This window comes from Jaculus jaculus, chromosome 14 (genome assembly GCF_020740685.1).
Source record: "Jaculus jaculus isolate mJacJac1 chromosome 14, mJacJac1.mat.Y.cur, whole genome shotgun sequence".
Taxonomy (NCBI): domain Eukaryota; kingdom Metazoa; phylum Chordata; class Mammalia; order Rodentia; family Dipodidae; genus Jaculus; species Jaculus jaculus.
The window spans coordinates 45,150,799-45,170,630 of NC_059115.1; the positions used below are offsets into that span (position 1 = coordinate 45,150,799).

Genomic DNA, 19,832 nt, shown 5'->3' on the forward strand with positions numbered 1-19,832 from the left:
CTGAGTTCCTTGATGCTTAGAATTAATCCTTGCATTTCTTCATGTCTTCATTTAGCATTGCCAGCTGATTTTTGAGGTCCTCTTTTTTTTCTTTTTTTTCTTTTTTTTCTTTTCACTCTCCTTCCTATCTCTTAACTGTCTTTCTGCTCCTTCCATTTTCTTAACTATTAGGTCTAGTCTAGTAATGGCAGCATCCACAACAGTATTGGTCCTTTGTTGCTTTTCTGCAAGTTCTACCAGTGGCTTGGTCAGGGTTGCATTGCTCATAGCTTCATTTTGGTGTTGTGATCCTAGTGTCTCTTCTATGTTTTGATTAGAGATGTTCATTGTAGAACTGGGTGATCTAACTGGATTTACTTGCATTTGATTTTTCATGTTATTTCTGTCGCACTGTGGTCTGCCGATCACAGTGTATGGGCAGGGAGAGTAGGGGTGGTCTTGATGGGCAGAGGAAGTGGTGACTCTTGGGGGAGCTGGCCTGGGTCAGCCAGCTGGCAAGCAGATGGGCTTAGTGATCCTGCGCTAACACATTGGTGGGTGTATCAGCCGGAGCTCAAGCACATTGGGAAGCTGAAGCCGTCTGAGACCAGATGCCGAAGCAGTCTGAGCTCTCACTTGGTAAAATGCCCAAGCAGCCTGAGCTCCTGCATAGCAGGGGTGCCAATGTTGTTGCCTGAGTTCTCACGTGGTGAGGCACCAACGCTGCATGTGCTCATGCTCGGAGAGACACTGAAGTACTAAGCATCTAAGCAGTCTAAACGCACTGGTGGTGGAATACTAGGACACAGAAGCAGTCTGAGCAAGCCTGAAGCATGACATAGGCAGGTGGCCAGCACACAGACAGGCAGGGGACTGCACCTGAGTTGGCGCTTGTATGGGCAAGTGGAATGTGCATGAGCTTGCGCACTTGGACAGGCACTGGCCAGAGCAGTAAATAGGCAAATGGGCAGAGCAGGCTAAGCTGGCACAAGTGGAGATCAGCACTGTGTGTGTGGTGGGCAAACGGACCTATGGAGCCTGAGCTCCAGACGACCAGTGGGCCGAGCCTGCCCCAGGTCAGCATGGGCAGGCGTAGCAGGGCTGTCACCACTGTGCAGTGAGGCAAGTGGAACCATATTGGCCTGTGTCCCCTTTCCTACCATAAGTGAAGGGGTATCTGGACATTGGGACTGTGGGTAAGGCAGGTGATTGGGGTGCAGGGAGGCTGGTGGGCTACCCACAAGCGAGGGATCACTGATTCCCCCTTTTTCCCCTCTGTGCCCTCCCACTGGCAATCTATTAGAGACTGCTCTCCCCTACAAGACCCAGTGAACCCTTAATGCCTTGCCTTTCTTCCTGGGGATGTACGGTACAGTTAGATGGTCACCAACATGGCCAGAAGTTAAAATAAAATTTTAAAAAGATGCAAAAGCCTTTTAAAATTGTGAGCATATAAGCATCCAATCTTTTTTTTTTAATTTTTTTTTTTTGTATATTAGTTCTGTTAGTTGTGTACTCAATGAATACAGTCAAGTTGATACTATTGTTAGGCTCATCCATGGCCTACCCCCTCCCCCTGCCCCTCCTTTTTGAGGTATATGAGTCATATATTGTGGAGTTAGCCCACAGTTATGCGTAGGAGAACTGTCTCTGTGTGTCATGACCCAACATGTGGCTCTGACATTCTTTCTGCCCCCTCTTCCACAAAATGTTCCTGAGCCCTGTTAGGGTCATTTTTGTTCTGCTTCAGTGATGAGGTATTGGGAGCCTCTGTGTCTCTGGATATCTGATTTGGTAGGAGTTGATAGTTCTCTGTGTTAAACTCCTTCACCCTTGTGCTGGTACCCAGTTCACCAAGAAAACAGCAACCTTGCTTGTTTCGCCAATTATTCTTAGTCTCAGCTGGGGCCCGTTTTAGGTATGATGGGGTGGCTCTCTCCTTGGCATCTGTGTCTATCTGCAAAAGAGAAGCAGATTTTCCAATGGAGAGGAAGTTAGCATCAGACAAATGGGATAACCCTTATTTTTTTATAGAGAATTTAATAGCAGTAGGCCCTCTTGTAGCCCATGATTGGAGGTAGCTCGATAATGGAGAGCAGGCTCATGTTTGGAAATGGTTCTGACTTGTTTCCCAGCTCCAGCTATCCTGTTCCACTGAGTGGATCAGTTGGCCAAATCTAGAGCAGTTGGTTTCCCACCATGGCTGTGCACCAGTATTGCACTTGTGTGAACATCACAACAGGTTATTTGCTGCTAAGTAGGTTTGACCATGAGTTGCTTGGACAGACATTGGTTATTTTCCTCCCAGTTGCCCATGTAGCACTTTCTGGTACTAAATGCAATGTCTGTGGACTGACTCTTCCAGCTTCCAGCCATGTCTTTCCATTTTAGCATAATAACAATGATAATTATGGCATTGTTTTCTAACCCTTAGCTGACCAATTTCTGGCTGTGGTTCTATTGTTCAACACATTGTTCATGTGTTGATTCTAAATTCTCATTGCAATATCGTGACTTGGAAGCTATTAGTGCCATTACTTTAGAGATCAAAAAATGGAGCCACATGAATGTTAAATAACTTTACAGTTATAGCCAAGGAATTAAGAGGGTAGCTAATCCAACCCAGGTAATCTTAACTAATATACTTTCCTATCCATCTCTGAAGTACACAGTTACAATAGTGAAGACTAAGACAGCTTTAGTATTATTTTACTCTGTGCATAGAAACTGGATGGTGCATAAACATAGACAAGAATGCTATGCTAACAGAACTGATAAAAATTTCAATAAGCAGATAAAAATCTCTCCAAAATAAATGGGCGTGGTGGCACACACGATGCCAGCACTCGAGAGGCAGAGGTAGGAGGATTGCCGTGAGTTCGAGGCCACCTGAGACTCCATAGTGAATTCCAGGTAAGCCTGGGCTAGAGTGAGACCCTACCTCGAGAAAAGTTCCCTGGGCTTCTGTGTGGTGATGTATAGTTATTACTAAGTAAATCCTTTCTACAGTGAGTAGGAAATTCATCCATACAATAAAAATCCCTAGTAACCTTAAAATTATATACAGTATTCATTTAAAAATTTGTTCATTTTTAAAATATGTACTAAAATAGAAGTAAAGCATCATTTCTTACAGGTAATTTTATCAATGGTAGCTTTTGATAATCATCCTAATCTTTGACATGGTTATAACTAAAAATCCTGTTTAAGAATTTTGGTAAGGGTAATAAGTAATTTATCTCTATGCCTCAGTGAGAACAAAGTTAAAATGCCATTTTTGATTCCTTTCTTGCTGTTTTGTCCTCTGAGTTGTGAGCTGCACAAGGAAAGTCCTGATGGCCTGATTCACACAGGCCCAATGCCCAGCCCAACACCTGCCCATGACAACCACTTATTAAGTGATGAATATATAAACAAAAACCTAAAGAAGCAAGTTATCCTAAAGTACTATTATTAATCACAAGTTCCTCCTCTTGACTGTACATTGTTAATTCAAGGTGTACACTGCAGCCTATTAAAGTTGTTCTTTAAATGCATGATTTGCATGTCCTCATAATTATGGAATTCAGTATGTAAGGTTTATATGACTACAGAGTATAGGTCTTATTTCTTTTTAGTGTAAAATAACACAAGGATTCTCAGGTAATGTACTGTAGCTGACACTAAACACTTAATTTTGATATCTAAATACTTATTCCTTTTAAAAGCATTGTAACTTAACAGTATTTATCATCTTAAGTCATAAAAGAGGTGGCTCCATCATGTGCAAGCCAGAGAGACCTGACTCGTTTGTAATATCATCCATCTGATGAGACTGTTGAGGGAAATTCACAGATGGCTTTAAAATGCTGAAAATTGGTTGGTTTCTAAAGGGAAACATATTGACATTTTTATGTCCAGAATTTGAAATGAAAAATTCCACAGGACAAATATTCTGCCTGGTGTCACTGAAAATTTAATGGCAGTTCTGGCTTCAATATGGATGGATTCAGGCCAATGAAATATTCAAAAAAATATCAAATAAGATACCAAAATAAGTGTTTCTTAAACTAACTTTCCACTTAAAACCCAATTAGAACTTTCCAAGTATTTTCTCCCTATTGCATGTAAATGTTAAAGCCTTAAAATACATGACCAGTAATGTTATATTCACCCTTCAATTTCTGTTCTCACTCATTCCTTTCCTATGTTTTTTCTCACTTTGTTCATTGCACTTTTACTATAGGACTTTAGGTTTGTTATCTGTGAAATTTGAATGAGATGTCCCTCAACCTCTGTGTTCTGAATGCTTGGTTCCCAGATGATGAAAAATTGGGAGGTAGAGTCTTCCTGGAAAGCTGTATTGTTGGGAGGGGGAATTAGGGATGTTATAGCCATCTTAGCCAGCTTTCCTTTGCCAGAGCTCTCTTACTGATATTCTCCACTTGCCATGGCAGAGGTGATATCCAGCCTCTGCTCATGCCATGCTTTCTCCTACAATCGCCCCTCAAAACTTTGCTCTCATTAGCTGTGTTGGTTGGGTGCTTTGTCCAAGCAACAAGAAGGTAGCTACAATACTGTCTCATCTGTCAAGATATACCCCCCCAATATCAGTTCCTCATACCTAAATATGGCACCTGATACCATGGTAAAATCTGTCATGCAGAATGTCCTGACATTTCCAGTCTCCTCTCCTACTTATCACATAGAACACTGCACATGTACTATGTTATTCGTTGTATTGTCTTCTCCTGCCTACCACGCGTACAATGTTGGTTTTTCAGATCAGAGATTTTTTTTTTTCATTGTTTCATCTTATTGGTCCTAGAGCTCTGTCTCCATTGTTTAAAACTTAGAGTTGAGTCCGATAAGTACTGGTTAAATGCACATGATTAATTATTGTTTTTGTTTGTTTGAAACAATACATTTAACTCCAAATCCTATTTAAGCTCTGGAAGTAAGAAATCTCAAATGTTTTTATGGAGCTAAAATTAATGTGTGAGTAGACACACATTCCTTCTGGAGGCTCAAGGAAGAAATCCATAGCTTGCCTGGTTTAACTCATAGAGGCTGCCTTCAATATTGATAATTACATTTCTTTTTATGTCATTTTCTGTGTCTTTCCTTTAAAATGACCCTCATTATTACATTGTGCTTACATGGAAAATCTAGAATATTTTAATGGCTATATCTCCAGGTACTTCACTACATATGCAAAGTCTATTTTACTGTCTAAGATACTATTCATGGTTTTATGTTTTAGGACATGGGCACATTTGGGGACCATTATATTCTCCCTCCCATCATCTAAATAATACTGAATGTCCTTTTCCAATTCTTGTATCTGCTTGTGGTGGTTTGAATAGATGGCCCCCAATATATTCAGCTTTTTATTTGTTTGTAGTTTGCATCTGTAGCCACCTGACTGGAGGCAGTGTCACTGGGTGGATCTTAAGGTCTGGTGGTGGGCTTCAGGTTTTCATTTAAAGATATACAAAGTGTGCCTAGCTGGAGCTCCTGAAGTATGCTGTGCTGTGTGGCTTTTGGCTTTTTGTCTTGTGCTTCTCTCTCTCTTTGTTTGGTCCTGTGATGAAAACAGGCCAGCTTCTTGTGCCATTATGGAACTTCCCCTGGAACTGTGAACTTCAATAAATATCCCTTCCTCCATAACTGTGCCTGGTATGGAAGTTCATCTCAGCAAATCTGAAACTGTCTGCTGCACTGCTCATAGTGGCATCATTTTAACCTGGTCACTTTTTCTGTGTAGCAAATATAACCACCAACTTCACAGTGAATATTGGCTCTATTGGACATTTTATTACTGATGATTCCATAATTAATCTAGCACCTTATTTGCTCTTCTCAGGTTAGTAGCTGACTGTCAACAATTGCTAAAAGAAAACCAGTGTTGCATTTACTGGTAATTCTTAATGCAGGCAAGTTGACAATGAAGACTGACTATCAGAAGACCCAGTCTTTCTATGCATTCATTATTGTACATGTGCATCCACTTAAGAAGGAAGCTTAATATTAACAGGTATAATCAGCTTTTATAATTGAGTTTAATTTTTTTCCAAATTACATGCTCACACAAAGAAGTTAAACTAAAATCAGCTGCCTGAATTTAAGTAAACAAATTGTGACTTCAGGAAGGAAAAAGAAAATGTTTAAAACAAGCACTAAAAGAATGAGTCTCAATATTACAGAATTTTAGAATAAAGTGAATATTGCTGCCTCTGACTTGTAAATTCTAAAGTTTTCATTTGGACAATTTTATTTATATAACCCTCAAATCTTAATTATGGTTTAGTAGGCATATTAAGTTGGAATGTCCTAAATTGTACTTATAATATATATTCTTCATTTTTATGTTTTCTATGAAATTAATATATACCAAATTTTAAAAATAAAAACTAGGTCTGGAAAGATGGCTTAGTGGTTAAGCACTTGCCTATGAAGCCTAAGGTGCACCCATTCACTCTATTTATCTCTATCTGCCTCTTTCTGTGTCTGTTGCTGTCAAATAAATAAATAAAAATAAATATTAAAAATAAAAACTAGCTTAAGTATGCTTACTTGAGTACTTTCTAAATAGAATCTACTTTCCTATTATGGTAATAGAAAGCCAGTATCCTGCCATAAATAGCTTTTGTCAAGAATAATATTTAGGAGTTAGAATGAAATGAAAAATCAGCCACATTCTTTTTAAGTGATTGCAATATACTCTTGCCTATACTAACCACCAAACCTATTCTCTCTTTGTGATTGAGGCAATATTGAAGATCAAATGGCCCCAAATCTACTTTTCTATTCAAACTAATAAAACAAAAAGAATTTCTGTCTAGGCAAACAAAGACTGTTTGTTGGAATTTCTACATAGCACAATCCTCTGGGTGTCCACGACTTATTAATGACATCCACAAATCACATATAAGACAGTGGAACACACTTCTGGTTAAAAATGAAACTTTCAGATTTAGGAATGATATTTGCCCTATCTACAGATGTCAGCAAAGTGATTTCCATGTTTGTAAGCTTTGAAAAAGATAATAACAGAATATTCAACTTCATCAATTTTCAAGCATGAAGTACCAAGTAGTTCCTCTGGACAACCATGTAAATCTTATGTATGTTTTTGTTGTTGGAGCTCTGGTACACTATTGAAAATCTGACCCATCTGTCTCTGAATTCTGCAGCCATTTTAAATGTACTGTTTATAATTTACTTTGCACTTGAAATTTTTATTATTATTCAAAGAAGGAGGAATTTTGGTTTAGGAAATTTCTGTCATTGAAAGCATACATATGACTTCCTTGATGTTTCAGATTGGACCTCAAAGCCAGTCCTTTTCTTGGTTTTAGATGAGCTAAACAGTACATGGCTTTTTGTGTTGAGAAACATCGAATCATTTTTCTCTGATATGAAACTATCTATTTGTGATTATTTCAGTGATTCTAAGACACCACATATATATGTATATATGATATAATGTATCATGTGATATATACACACATATGTATATGTATATATGATATAATGTATGATGTGATATACACACATATGTATGTACATATGTATATGAATATATATGGAGAGAGAAAGAAAAAGAGAGATAGCAAGTAGCTTTTGGTTGTTTTATTTTTGCATATTCACATATTTATGCAGCTCACTTAAATATGTTGATGTTCATCTAAAGTGAAGTCCAAGAGCAAGCTATACTTTTCAACTACTGGTGATAACATTCACTTTCAGGAAAGCCATTTTTGTACCATCAGGTGGCCAAGAAAAAGAATTGAGAAGCATGCTGAGTTTTTATAATTGGTCACAGCAAGCATATGTTCTTAACATTCCATATTTCCAAAAGAAATGCTAGCCTCCTTATCGCTATTATGAAGATAATACCCCTGGAAAATATATAATAATATTCCTTATATTCCTCTGTGCTTTACTATAAAACAGAAAATGTATTCATAGTAAATGTGTAAAGGAATAAAATCATGGAGAAGAAAACAAAAATCATCTACAATCCTATACATCAGAAATGCCACTAGTAATAGATCATTAGTTTTTGTTTCTAGACTGACATTCTATGGGTAAATTCTCTTCCATGAAGGAAATTCTTCTGATTATGTAGTTGCTTGTATATGATATCACCATGGCTGTGTGATGTTCTGTTATGACAATAAGCCAGCACTTATTTATCATTGTCCTATTGATCATTGTATGTGCCCAGCTTCATCTACACACAGCAGTATCAAAGTGTTCACTGGTTAGAAGATAGGCATTACAGAATAAGTAGTCCTATAGGAAACCTGATGTCCATGACTCAGAAGAATCAAATACAGAAAGTATCAGAATGGTTACTTAGAGACTGAGAACAAAACCTTTCTGGGGCTGGAGGAATGACTCAGCGGTTAAGATGTTTGCCTGCAGAGCCAAAGGACTCAGGTTCTATTCCTCATGACTCACATTAACCAGATGCATAAGGGGGTGCACACATCTGGAGTTCATTTGCAGTGGCTGGAGGCCCTAGCACACCCATTCTCTCTCTCTCTCTCTCTGTGTTTCTTTCTGTGTCAAATAAATAAATAAAAATAAAATATTTTTAAGAAAACTTTCTGAGATACAGCCAATTAGTTATATAACATTTAGAATTTTCCAAGTACTTTTACAGCTTAGAGATTAGTATTAAATCTACTTAATTCATTTTTTTCAGTTTTTTTTTTTCTGCTTAACATACTGGCAAAATAGAAGATATTTAGCAGAAGAAAAGCTCTGTAAAATATAAGCAGGGAAAGTAAGTTCCAAAACAATCAAGAATTAGAATATACATCATGTTGGTCAATAGTTTGGCACTCAACCTGTTCTAGGTCAAAATCCACACAGATAGATCACAACATGTAAAAATAGAAGTTTTGCAAGACAGGCTTCTACTACCACTTGGACTCTCCTCTTCTCTGTTTGGTGGCATGCCTTTAAAAGTGTTTGTAGTATGGCTTGGAAACCTTTTAGATTGTCACTTCTGTTAGGCATCTTAGACTACTCCATCACCCCACACTGCCAAGCCTGGTGCATTAACATAATAAGAACTTAACATGTTGTTCTCATTCATAACAGTCATCATAGGTGACATTAAGGTCTGTCCCTCTCTGCATTCCATTTAGGACCCATTGTGGACATGCTGGTCTCATGCCAGAAGAAAAAGAAATTCTAACTATTGTTTGTCAAAACAGCCTCAGCAATACTGTCTCTATTCCCTTTGTTCACACCCCAGTGGTTGAAACAAATCAGATGACAAAGCTACATGTCACAAGATATCATTGAGAGGAGGAAGGATGTCTTCCTTCGTGCAGAAACTCATCCTCAGTCCAAGTACAAGGCCAGTGAGATGCAGAAAATAGTATTCCCATGCATAAGGGGAATTCAAAAGAAAACTGTTGTGAACCTACCTCATACCTCTGACTAGCTGATGCTATAAGGAAGTATGTTTTATTTTACTTTTCTGCCAACTAACATCTACAATTAAGCACTGTGATGGCTGAAGTAGGAGGATCACGAGTTCAAAGATACCCTGGTCTCAAAAAAACTAATTGTAAGAATTCTGGTTCTTGTAAGGTGTGTGATATCCTACCTGTCATATGTACTTGCCACATTTTGTTTATCTGTTCCTCTGTCAGTGGGTAATTATAACTGGTGTGTCTCCACCCTTTCACTGCTGGGTATAGTGCTGCTATGGTGATGAGCATACATTCTTGTTTAACTTGCTGGATAAAAATGACCCTTTACAGAAATGAATCTTATTGCCATGCATGGGACATACTGAGAAGTAAGTATATTAGGTCATCTTCTGCCTTACATATTACACATATTTATCCAGCATTGATTACTACTAACAATGTTATTTGGAAGCAAAACATATATTTATCTGATATGATATTTCCAAGATGGTGATATTAACAGTGGTAACAAAAGAGATGATAATTAAAGGGGTCCAAAATCATCTTTAAAATTTTAAAAATGAACCATTTGTTTCATTTATTTTAGAGTGTGCTATAAATTATGTATTAAGCTTACAATTACATATATGTCATTGTTTAGAAGAAGGCTAACAAGACTCTAGGGTTTTATAAGTTTAAAAAAATTGCAGGGATAGAGAGATGGCTTAACAGTTAAGGTGCTTGTCTGTGAAGCCTAAGGACCCATGTTCAACTCTCCAGGTCCCACATAAGCCAGAATCACAAGGTGATACACCTGTGCAAGGTTACACATGTATACAAGGTGGTACATATGCCTGGAGTTCGATTGCAGTGGCTGGAGGCTTTGGCATGCCAATCCCCCCCCCCTTCTCTCTCTCTCTCTCTCTCTCTCACATAAAAATATAGTAAAAAAGAAAAATGGGGCTGGAGAGGTGGTTTATTGGTTAAGCGCTTGCCTGTGAAGCCTAAGGACCCTGGTTCAAAGCTCAATTCCCCAGGACCCATGTAAGCCAGATGCACAAGGTAGTGCATGCATCTGGAGTTCCTTTGCAGTGTCTGGAGACCCTGATGCACCCATTCTCTGTCTCTCCCTCTTTCTTTCTCTGTCTATTGCTCTCAAGTAAATAAAGAACAATGAAAACAAACAAAAAATACTAAAAATGATGAAGCAGTGTGTGACTGATGCTCAGGAGTCTCTGAAAGGATTCAGAAGTGCAGTCACATCTAAAACCAGCCTTTCATTTTTCTTTCCTTTCCTTTCTCCTTCTTTCCTCTCGTCATTTTTAAAAGTATTATTTTCAGGTTGATCTCATCCATCTCACCTATTTAAAATTAACTTTAAATAAACCACAATTTGAAGTTATTTCTCCTACAAGGCTAGGGATAGGATAGATAATTCGGTACAGAGACTCCAACTCTCTATAACTTCAACACACACATATGTTGGTAGTACAGACCCTGCTGATATGTGTAATGTGCGAAGGATTAAGCCAATTCTGTCCTTTTATACTGCTGTTAGCCACATGGAATCACAGACTTTTAGAAAACTCTCTCTGTGTATTCACAACCAGAGTACACTCATTTCAAATGTAAGCAGCTATCATCAATGTACTTTCTTTTGTTAATATAACCTTGCAGCCAGTATCCTAACTGAGTTTAAGTCATTGTCAGTTTCTAGCCCTAACAATGCAATAGTAATAGAGAATTGTGTTAGGGAGGATATAATAAACTAAATACCCAGGGAATCTAATCTTGTTTGGGGTTATTAGTCACATAAATGTATCTGAGATCTTTTACCATCTGAAAGTTTAGCTGGATTTTCCTCACGGCATGAGTTAATGATATTTAGAAATTTCTCTAGAAAGGCAAACTTTTATATCATTTTACCATTACAAATTCAGTTAGCCAGATCACATCCTGTGCTTAAATCTTTAAGTACAAACTGTCTCCACTTAGATGGAGCAATTGTGAAGCAGTTGGCAGATGAGTAATAGGGCCGTTGTTTTGTGATTGACAAGGAACTGAGTCTTCAGTGTCCCGTCTGTGTTACCAAGGATAAACAGGGCTGGCCACTCCCTACCTCAGCATGAGTTTCTTCAGCATGAGTTTCTTATCTGGTGTTCATGGGTGGGAACAAACTATAAATCCAAGTGTGTAAACCTCGGAGTGTGTCATTAGTTCTCTAATGAAAGTCTCACTAACTTTTTAGTCTTTTGCCTTATTTTTCTCAAAAATTGATTTACATTTGGAAAAAGGAAGACTTTAAAATACGGGGGGCTCCCTGTTGCCATTTTTCATATGTAGCTATTACTTCATGAGATGAGATCTAACTAATCCTTATTTTTGATTGCTTCTCATTTTGCCCATCTCATCAAACAAGGAAACTGGCTTAAAAATCGTCCACACTTCATTTCCTGTGACTTGAATCTGCTCATTTGGCAATTTCTCTCAGCCTCTGTGTGTCAAAACAAGTATACTTCTGATTTTCTTGACTCATCAATAATCTCCATCTAGTGGTAGATAAAAGGAATTCCCTCCCCCCCATTATGCATGTGGTTTCCAGAAATACTAACTGCACTGTGTATGACATGTCCCAGAATAGAATAGATGACAACAATAAAGTGGATTTTGTCACAATTATTTTTTTAGTTCTTAAAAAATAAAATATTGTTATTTATTTGCGAGAGAAAGTGAGTTTATAGGCATTCAGAGCCTCTCACAGCTTGCAAAGGAACTCCAGTAAAGGAACCATTTTGTGCATCCAGCTTCACGTGAGTACAGGAGAATTGAATCTGGGCCAATAGGCTTTGTAAGCAAGTGCTTTTAACTGCAGAGCCAGTTCCCCAGCCTGACATCCTTTTAAAATAAAATTTAGTCTGTTCTTTTTATCTCATTTGTCTCTACCCCATGCACTACCAAGGTGCATGCTCTGCTTTGACACACCTTCTGCTATAGCTATGTGTGGCCCCATGTGGAATATGACTCCATGCTCCAGTCAGTTTTGATTTCTCCTCTTGCATCTTCAGCTCCCAGCCAGCCACCAGGGAATGTTGTTTGGAATGCTACAGACACGAAAGTGTTACTTAACTGGGAACAAGTGAAAGCAATGGAGAACGAATCAGAAGTCACAGGTTACAAAGTAAGTCCAATGAGTGGAATGACTTTATTTTTCCCCACTTTTGGTAATGTGTTACAATAAAGCTAAGTTGATGTGGGACTGGGGAAATGGCTCAGTTGTTAAGGGGGTTAAAGTGTTTAAAGTGGTTTAAGGTACTTACACTTACTGGCTGGAGTCTTTGTGGTCTCCTCCCTCTGCAATGGCCTCATTGCTGCCCAAGTTTTCTTCTACTGGAATGCAGAGCCTCCCCATAAGCTGGAAAAGGAGCAGTAGAGCTGAGCCATTGAGCTGCCTTACTTCAGGGTCCTCCCCACATGAGCCAGCCTGCTGGTGTGGCTCAATCATTTTCTACTATGCAACTTCCTGAGTTGGGTTTGTTTTTAGTGAAAATGGATAATCCTGTTCCTGTACTCTTCACCCATTTCTGCACTTGGCTGAGATCCCTTCTTTATAATACCAATTTCCTGACTGGAACAGATGTCTTGCCCTAGCCACCCACCTCCCTTCTGGCCCTAGAGGACAGTCTGGACACCGAGGTGGAAGGAACTAGGGTTGTAGCTGCTCCCCCACCACCACCTGGTTGGGAATGTCTCTAGGACCACAGTGCTTGGAAGTGAAGCAGGGGCAATGACTCAGGCAGGGCTCCAGGGTGGGGTGAAGATATTTCTACTCTGGCAGGTCCAGGCAGAAAAAAGTGAAGAGGACACTGGTTGTTGCTGCTGCAGTGAGGACAAATATGGCCAATAAAGACTCAGGGAATTTAATTGTTTAAAACACACACACACACACACACACACACACACACACACACACACACACACATGTTTGCAATGCTTGTCATTCCACGTTAAACTCCCCAGTATGTAAAACCAAAATCACAAAATGACACATGTGTCTAGAGTTTATAATAGCAAAAGACTCACGTACATCCATATTTTGTCTGTTTTTCCTTCCTTATTTCCTTCCTTCCTTCCTTTTCCTTTCTTGCTTGCTCTCTCCTTCCCTCCCTCACCATTTCCCACTTGCAAATAACTAGATAAAATGATGAGAATAACATTTCTGTAATCTTATTTGGACATAGGAATCAAACTTTTTGTAAAAAGGATATTTTGTCAAAATATCTGAGTTCTTAAATTCAGGCTTACATGTAAGACAACTCAGTTCATGGTGAATTTTAAACATAGTGGTCATGAACTACATATTAACTTGTCTTCTATTTTTTTTTATTCTCACTGCATACCTTGTTTATTTATTTGCAAGCAAAGAGAGGTGTAGAGAGAGAGAGTGAAAGAATGAGAATGAGAGAGAGGGAATGGGCACACCAAAGCATCTTGACACTACAAACGAACGCCAGATGCATGGGCCACTTTGTTCATCTGGCTTTACCGCTGAGCAATCTCTACAGCCCCCTATATCTATTTGCAGAACTATTTGTGATTTTGTTACTCACTGGAATCTAGGCCATACTTCCACACATCAATAATCCTCCATTTCACCGATCACTATCATGGAAGAAGGTCACTTTTCCTCAACTTCTTTGGTTTTGAGGACCATGTGCCCCTATTATGTGCTTATCTATAATCCAAGATTTATAGACCTAGCTGGAAATGTAATTTATATTCAAGAGGCATTGGAAAAACAAGTGAAACTGGTAATTTCAGAGTGTGAGTTTTGAGCAGGAAAAAAGACAGGTGATATAAGTGTGTTTGTTCATGTATTTAGGTTTTCTATAGGACTAGCAGTCAAACTAATGTGCATGTGCTGAGCACAAATAAAACTTCAGCTGAACTTTTGCTGCCCATCAAAGAGGACTACATTATTGAAGTCAAGGCCACGACTGACGGAGGGGATGGTACCAGTAGTGAACAGATCAGGATTCCAAGAATAACTAGTAAGTTGGTTTAAGCTGAATTTCCCCTTTACTTACACAAGTTAGTTACCCCTATCCATCCTTTGGTACAGCACCCCTTTGGTGCATAGAAAGAAGAAGTGCTTTGAGGACAGGGGGAAACTTCAAATGTCACATGAAACAGAAAGATAAGGACAAGATAATGAAAAATATTTTGCAAAGCAGTATTATTTGAATTTTTTATTTTGAGTTAAATTTGTGTTTGCATTTTCTATACAAATAGAATTCCCTAGGCATTTCATAGAGGTAGCATTAAACTCTTCAAAGGTTTTTACACTTTTTCTATTGTCACATGCAGGGACATAAATGCAAGGCTTCAGAGTCTGAACCAGGAAGACTAGAGCTCCAGACCAGCTTAGGCTATAGAGTGTTTTTAAAAGTAAGAGGCCCCCAACACCTCAGCACTGAAGCAGACCAAAAATGAACCCAACATGGCTCAGGGAAATCTTGCAGAAGAGGGGGCGGAAAGAATGTCAGAGTTACATGTTGGGTCATGATTTGCAGAGACATTTATCATACTAATAACTGGGGGCTAACTCCACAATGCACGACCCATTTTCATTAACAAGGAGGGTCTAATGGGAGGGGGTAGATCACAGATGAGCCTAAATAGTGGTACCAAACTGCCTGTATTCACTGAAATGAAAGCTAATAAATTAAATTAAAAAATAATAATAATAATAATATTCTAGTTGTTTACCTCCTAAAATTATAGACAAAACATCCATTCTCTTGATAGAAAAATTAAACTTGTGGGCTGGAGAGATGGCTTAGCAGTTAAGCGCTTGCCTGTGAAGCCTAAGGACTCCATTTCGAGGCTCGGTTCCCCAGGTCGCACATTAGCCAGATGTACAAGGGGGAGCACGCGTCTGGAGTTCGTTTGCAGAGGCTGGAAGCCCTGGCGTGCCCACTCTCTCTCTCTCCCTCTATCTGTCTTTCTCTCTGTGTCTGTTGTGCTCAAATAAAAAAAAAAATATTTAAAAAAAAGAAAAATTAAACTTGTTAGGAACATAATCCATTTATGAGTGTCAGATCAAAATATGATACTTTTTGAAGCAAACCCAACAGACTGGCCTCTATTGTTTTATGCAAGGGAGAGAATGTATGTGAGAGAGAAATAGTGCTCCAGGACCTCCAGTCACTGCAATCGAGCTCTAGATGAGTGCACATGTGCGACTTTACCTCCTTGCATCAGTTTATGCATCTGGCTTACAGAGGACCTGGAGAGTCGGACATGAGTCCTTAGGCTTCACCAGGCATATGCCTTAACCACTAAGCCATCCCTCCAGCCCCCAAATATGACATTTAATAAAATGTTTCTCATTTGATAGGAGATACACATTAAATTTTCCTCTCAAAACTCAAGTGTTATCTATTTCACTATAGGAATTTTACTTTCAGAGTTAAAGAAAACAGAGGTGGCATACATAGTTCCTCAGAAACAAAAGCTAAATAAGTATTATCTTTACTTTAAAACCTCATGTCTGGAGTTTTTAAGTATCAACTGAGTTACTATAAACACTGTTTTGTCTCTTATTCAGTTCGCGGCTCGGTGAAATAAATAACACTGTTCCTTGCTCCCACTTTGACCTTGGCATAGCCTGGAGCACTAGACAAATAACACTGAAACTGTTGTCTTTAATTTTGGAAAAGAAAATGGCTAGCATTGAGTACTGAAGTGTAGAAAAGGCAATATGGAGGAGTAATATTTTCCTGTGTCACTGTAGATGGCCATATCCAAGCCAAACACTCAATTTGTCCTCTTCTCTCAGCTGAGATCTGCAAGTCCAAATCAGTCTATACCATTTTACACTGGGAACTCTTCTCAAGTGTGTGCAGTTCATTGGACCAAAGCCGGAATTAACTTTCTGATTATGATGACTGTTACTTGGGATTTTGAACTGATGAGTGCAAGCCGCCCACTCCCTGAATGGAGTAAGGTCTAGGGTTGACACGACAATGCAGTCACAGGCACAGCATCAGCACGACTCTGCCCTCTGCTTTTCTAGGGACACCACAGCCATTTGAATTTGAAATGTGCTTGTTCAAGAGTAGCAGTGTCAGGTGACATCTGCCACTTTGCTGACCTTGCATACACTTGCATGACATCACAGGGCTGTATCTAAAAATGAAGCTTTTATTGATACTTTTTATAAAGATGACATTTGTATCATAGATATTAATTTATCTGAACAATATGGGAACAAGAAGAAACCCTTATCCAAAGGAGCTTTCTTTAATTAAACTATCACATCCCTCAGTTATTTATTATCAAGTATAATTGTTTCCAATGTGATGGAATAATTTTTCCAATTTCAATTATAGTTAAATAATATTAAATAAACAATGGCTGAGTTGTTTATAAACACTTCTACACACCAGTGTTTTCCTAGATGCTTTCAGTAGCTAGTATGTGCGACATTGATGAATAAATTAAGAACTAATAGGCATATTGTGATCCTAGTTAAGTTCTTGCTGTAATTTGATTTTAATAGTATACCTTTTGACTTTTGTCTTACTCCATTTTGAGTACTTTAACAATATAAAGGTGGGTATCTTCTCACTACAGAGATGTATTTTTCATAATTTTTGAGGCTTGGTAATCCAAAGTCTGGGTGCCAGCAGATTCAAAAACATTTCACTATGTGAATCTGCAAACAGTGAGGAGTAGAATTTCAACCTGTGATTTTGGATGGGACAACCCTTTAGTCTTGAGCACCCTGATTACAAATGGAAAGAGTCGTTACTAATGAACTACCTACCTATAATTTTTTTTTTTTTTTTTGGCAGATATGGATGCAAGAGGATCTGCATCAGCCATCTTGGATCTCCACCCTGTGTCTTGTTATATAACTGTAGTCCAGTTCTTTATTGTAAATGCTTTGTGGTGATAGTTTTATTATTATTATTATTTACTGGAAAGTTAATTGGTTACCAAAAAAGTGCTTTCAGAAACATAGTGATTATGCATGTATTTTTTCACCTCTGTGTTTTTAACTTTCTACTTCATTATAGATAAAATATGAGCATAATAAAAATAGTAAATCCTTTTAGAGGAATCTGAAATGCCTTAATATTTGCTTGTAAAACCAAAGGAATTTGCATACTACACAGTAAGAACTTTTGATATAAATTTTCTTCAGCAATGAGTTTAAGTACTGCCTGTGGATCATGACTCTTACAAACAAACACACACACACACACACACACACACACACAATTTGTTCTACATTGATAAAGCTCCTCATTTAATCTGATTATTAAAGCCAGTATCCCTTTATTAAAGTATTATTTGTAGGATTTAATCATTATCATTTTGAAAATACTTGTTTGAAACCACAAGGGTCAAAAATACATTTAGTAATTATACTGTTGGAAGGGAGCTGCATGTGATCCTACAATTTTGTTAGAAAAATCCTGGCTGGGGCTTTGAGAGGGGTATTTAGTTCAGTGTGCTAAGAGAAGTCACTTTGTTTCCTTGTGTCTCTAAATTATATTAACCACTCAAATATGAGGTAATAATACCTGTCCAATCTGCCTCTGTCTGCCCCTTGCATTCCTTGCTAAAAATAAGAAGGGAAAAGTGGAAAGTACTCTGCTGCCCCACAGGCAGTGTTCCTATGCAATGTCTTGGCATGAATTTCCTCAAGCATGTAGAAGTCATGCAAACCAGGCACATTTTTTGAAGTTTGCATTCCACACTAGAAGATATTAGTATCTGTCTCATTCAAAGATGGCAAATTGAATCTGAGGGTATATTGCCATATCTTTTTCTTATTTAGAAAAAAATGATGAACACTTGAAAGGAATACTCTTTATCCTTTTTCAAATGTTAAGACAAAATTAGTTAAGTCTTGTTGCCTACACACCTCAAACTTAAACTTTCAGACCTATTAAAACTCAGAAGATAAAATGAGGATCAATTTGTATTTCAACCTAAATATTAATATACACAATATTCATGTCCAATTTCTGATTCCATTAAGAGACACTTTCTATTTTTGATGTTTTTTTTTTAATTTAAGTCAGGCAAGCTCTTTAGTTCTTATGATAAATTTGTGATAGAAACATGGCAATGCTGCTGACTTTGATATATGAATGGCTCAGTCTTGTGATATGTCATGTTCGAAGGATTATTGAAGACATGAGTTTATAGCAATATGCCAAGAAAATAAGAAAATTGGCAGATTGTGTATTAGATATTCAGAATCATTTTTGTGCCTCTTTCCTACCAATTTCACATTTTATTGGAACCTATTCATATTCTCAGAGGTATCAACATTTAAAGCCAACTATTCAACAATCAAGAAAGATTAAAAATTAGCAAAATTCTGATATTTCTTTAGTACACCACTTTATATTTAGAGATTACATGTAAAATTATTAAATCATTATTAAAAAGGAGGAATTTTTTATAAATTTCTCATGTAAGGTCTGTATATATTGTACATATCTAGAAAACAATCTGAATGATTAGTAGATTTCCTATGAACACTGTTATTTCCAGTCAAAAAGTAGGGGAAATGCTTTCTCCAATACTTGTATTTTATTCCAAATGTCAAAGAATTGTAACTTTTTATTATCTAGTAATTCTAATAACTCGTTCTTATACTTTTCATTCACAAGATGGTTGTTCTCTTGTTTCATGTTATTTCTAGAAATATATCTCCATGAGATACGGACCCTGTTTCATATTGAAAAGTCTAGAATTTATCTTCACATTCCTGTGTGTGTGTATTCTATGGTTATCTGTATGTATTATTTTCTATATTCTAATAAAATTTATAACAATTCAGTACTCCTACATTGTTCATTGTGGGTCATCAAAGAAAAATATCCACAGGGAAGAGGAGGAGCCCCATAAAAATTATGTAGAAGCTGCCATTTCTTATAAATTTTTCAAACACCATTAAGTTTTATACCTTTAGTAGTGGTGACTTTTTTTTTTTTTAATTTATTTGAGAGCGACAGACACAGAGAGAAAGACAGGTAGAGGGAGAGAGAGAATGGGCGCGCCAGGGCTTCCAGCCTCTGCAAACGAACTCCAGACGCATGTGCCCCCTTGTGCATCTGGCTAACGTGGGACCTGGGGAACCGAGCCTCAAACCGGGGTCCTTAGGCTTCACAGGCAAGCGCTTAACCGCCAAGCCATTTCTCCAGCCCAGTAGTGGTGACTTTTTGAGACAGAAATTTGCTGTTCAGCTCTGTGTGGTCTTAAACTTACTATGTACTGTAGGCTGGCCTCAAACTTGTGATGATTTTTCTGCCTCTGTCTGCCCAGTGCTGGGATTAGTCAAGCGTTACCATGTGAAGTCTAATTTTCTCATCTTTTAATGGTATATGTTAAAAATATTTTATAGGTGGCTAAGAA

The 19,832-nt window shown here is 38.0% G+C and overlaps 1 protein-coding gene across 4 annotated transcripts in view; it reads left to right on the forward strand.

The window, feature by feature from the left end:
- Positions 1 to 19,175, forward strand: part of Cntn3 (contactin 3) — a 443,276-nt gene extending 424,101 nt beyond the window's left edge. For 3 of the 4 annotated variants that reach the window (XM_004651504.2, XM_045133938.1, XM_045133939.1), the window contains 3 exons: positions 12,461 to 12,573; positions 14,275 to 14,443; positions 17,252 to 19,175. In XM_004651504.2, coding sequence (XP_004651561.2) covers positions 12,461 to 12,573; positions 14,275 to 14,443; positions 17,252 to 17,352 — 383 coding nt within the window. In that variant the 3' untranslated portion in view covers positions 17,353 to 19,175. Of the gene's footprint in view, positions 1 to 12,460; positions 12,574 to 14,274; positions 14,444 to 17,251 lie in introns of those variants that run through there. The other variant, XM_045133940.1, reaches the window with a different exon arrangement.
- The last annotated feature ends 657 nt before the right edge of the window (positions 19,176 to 19,832 follow it).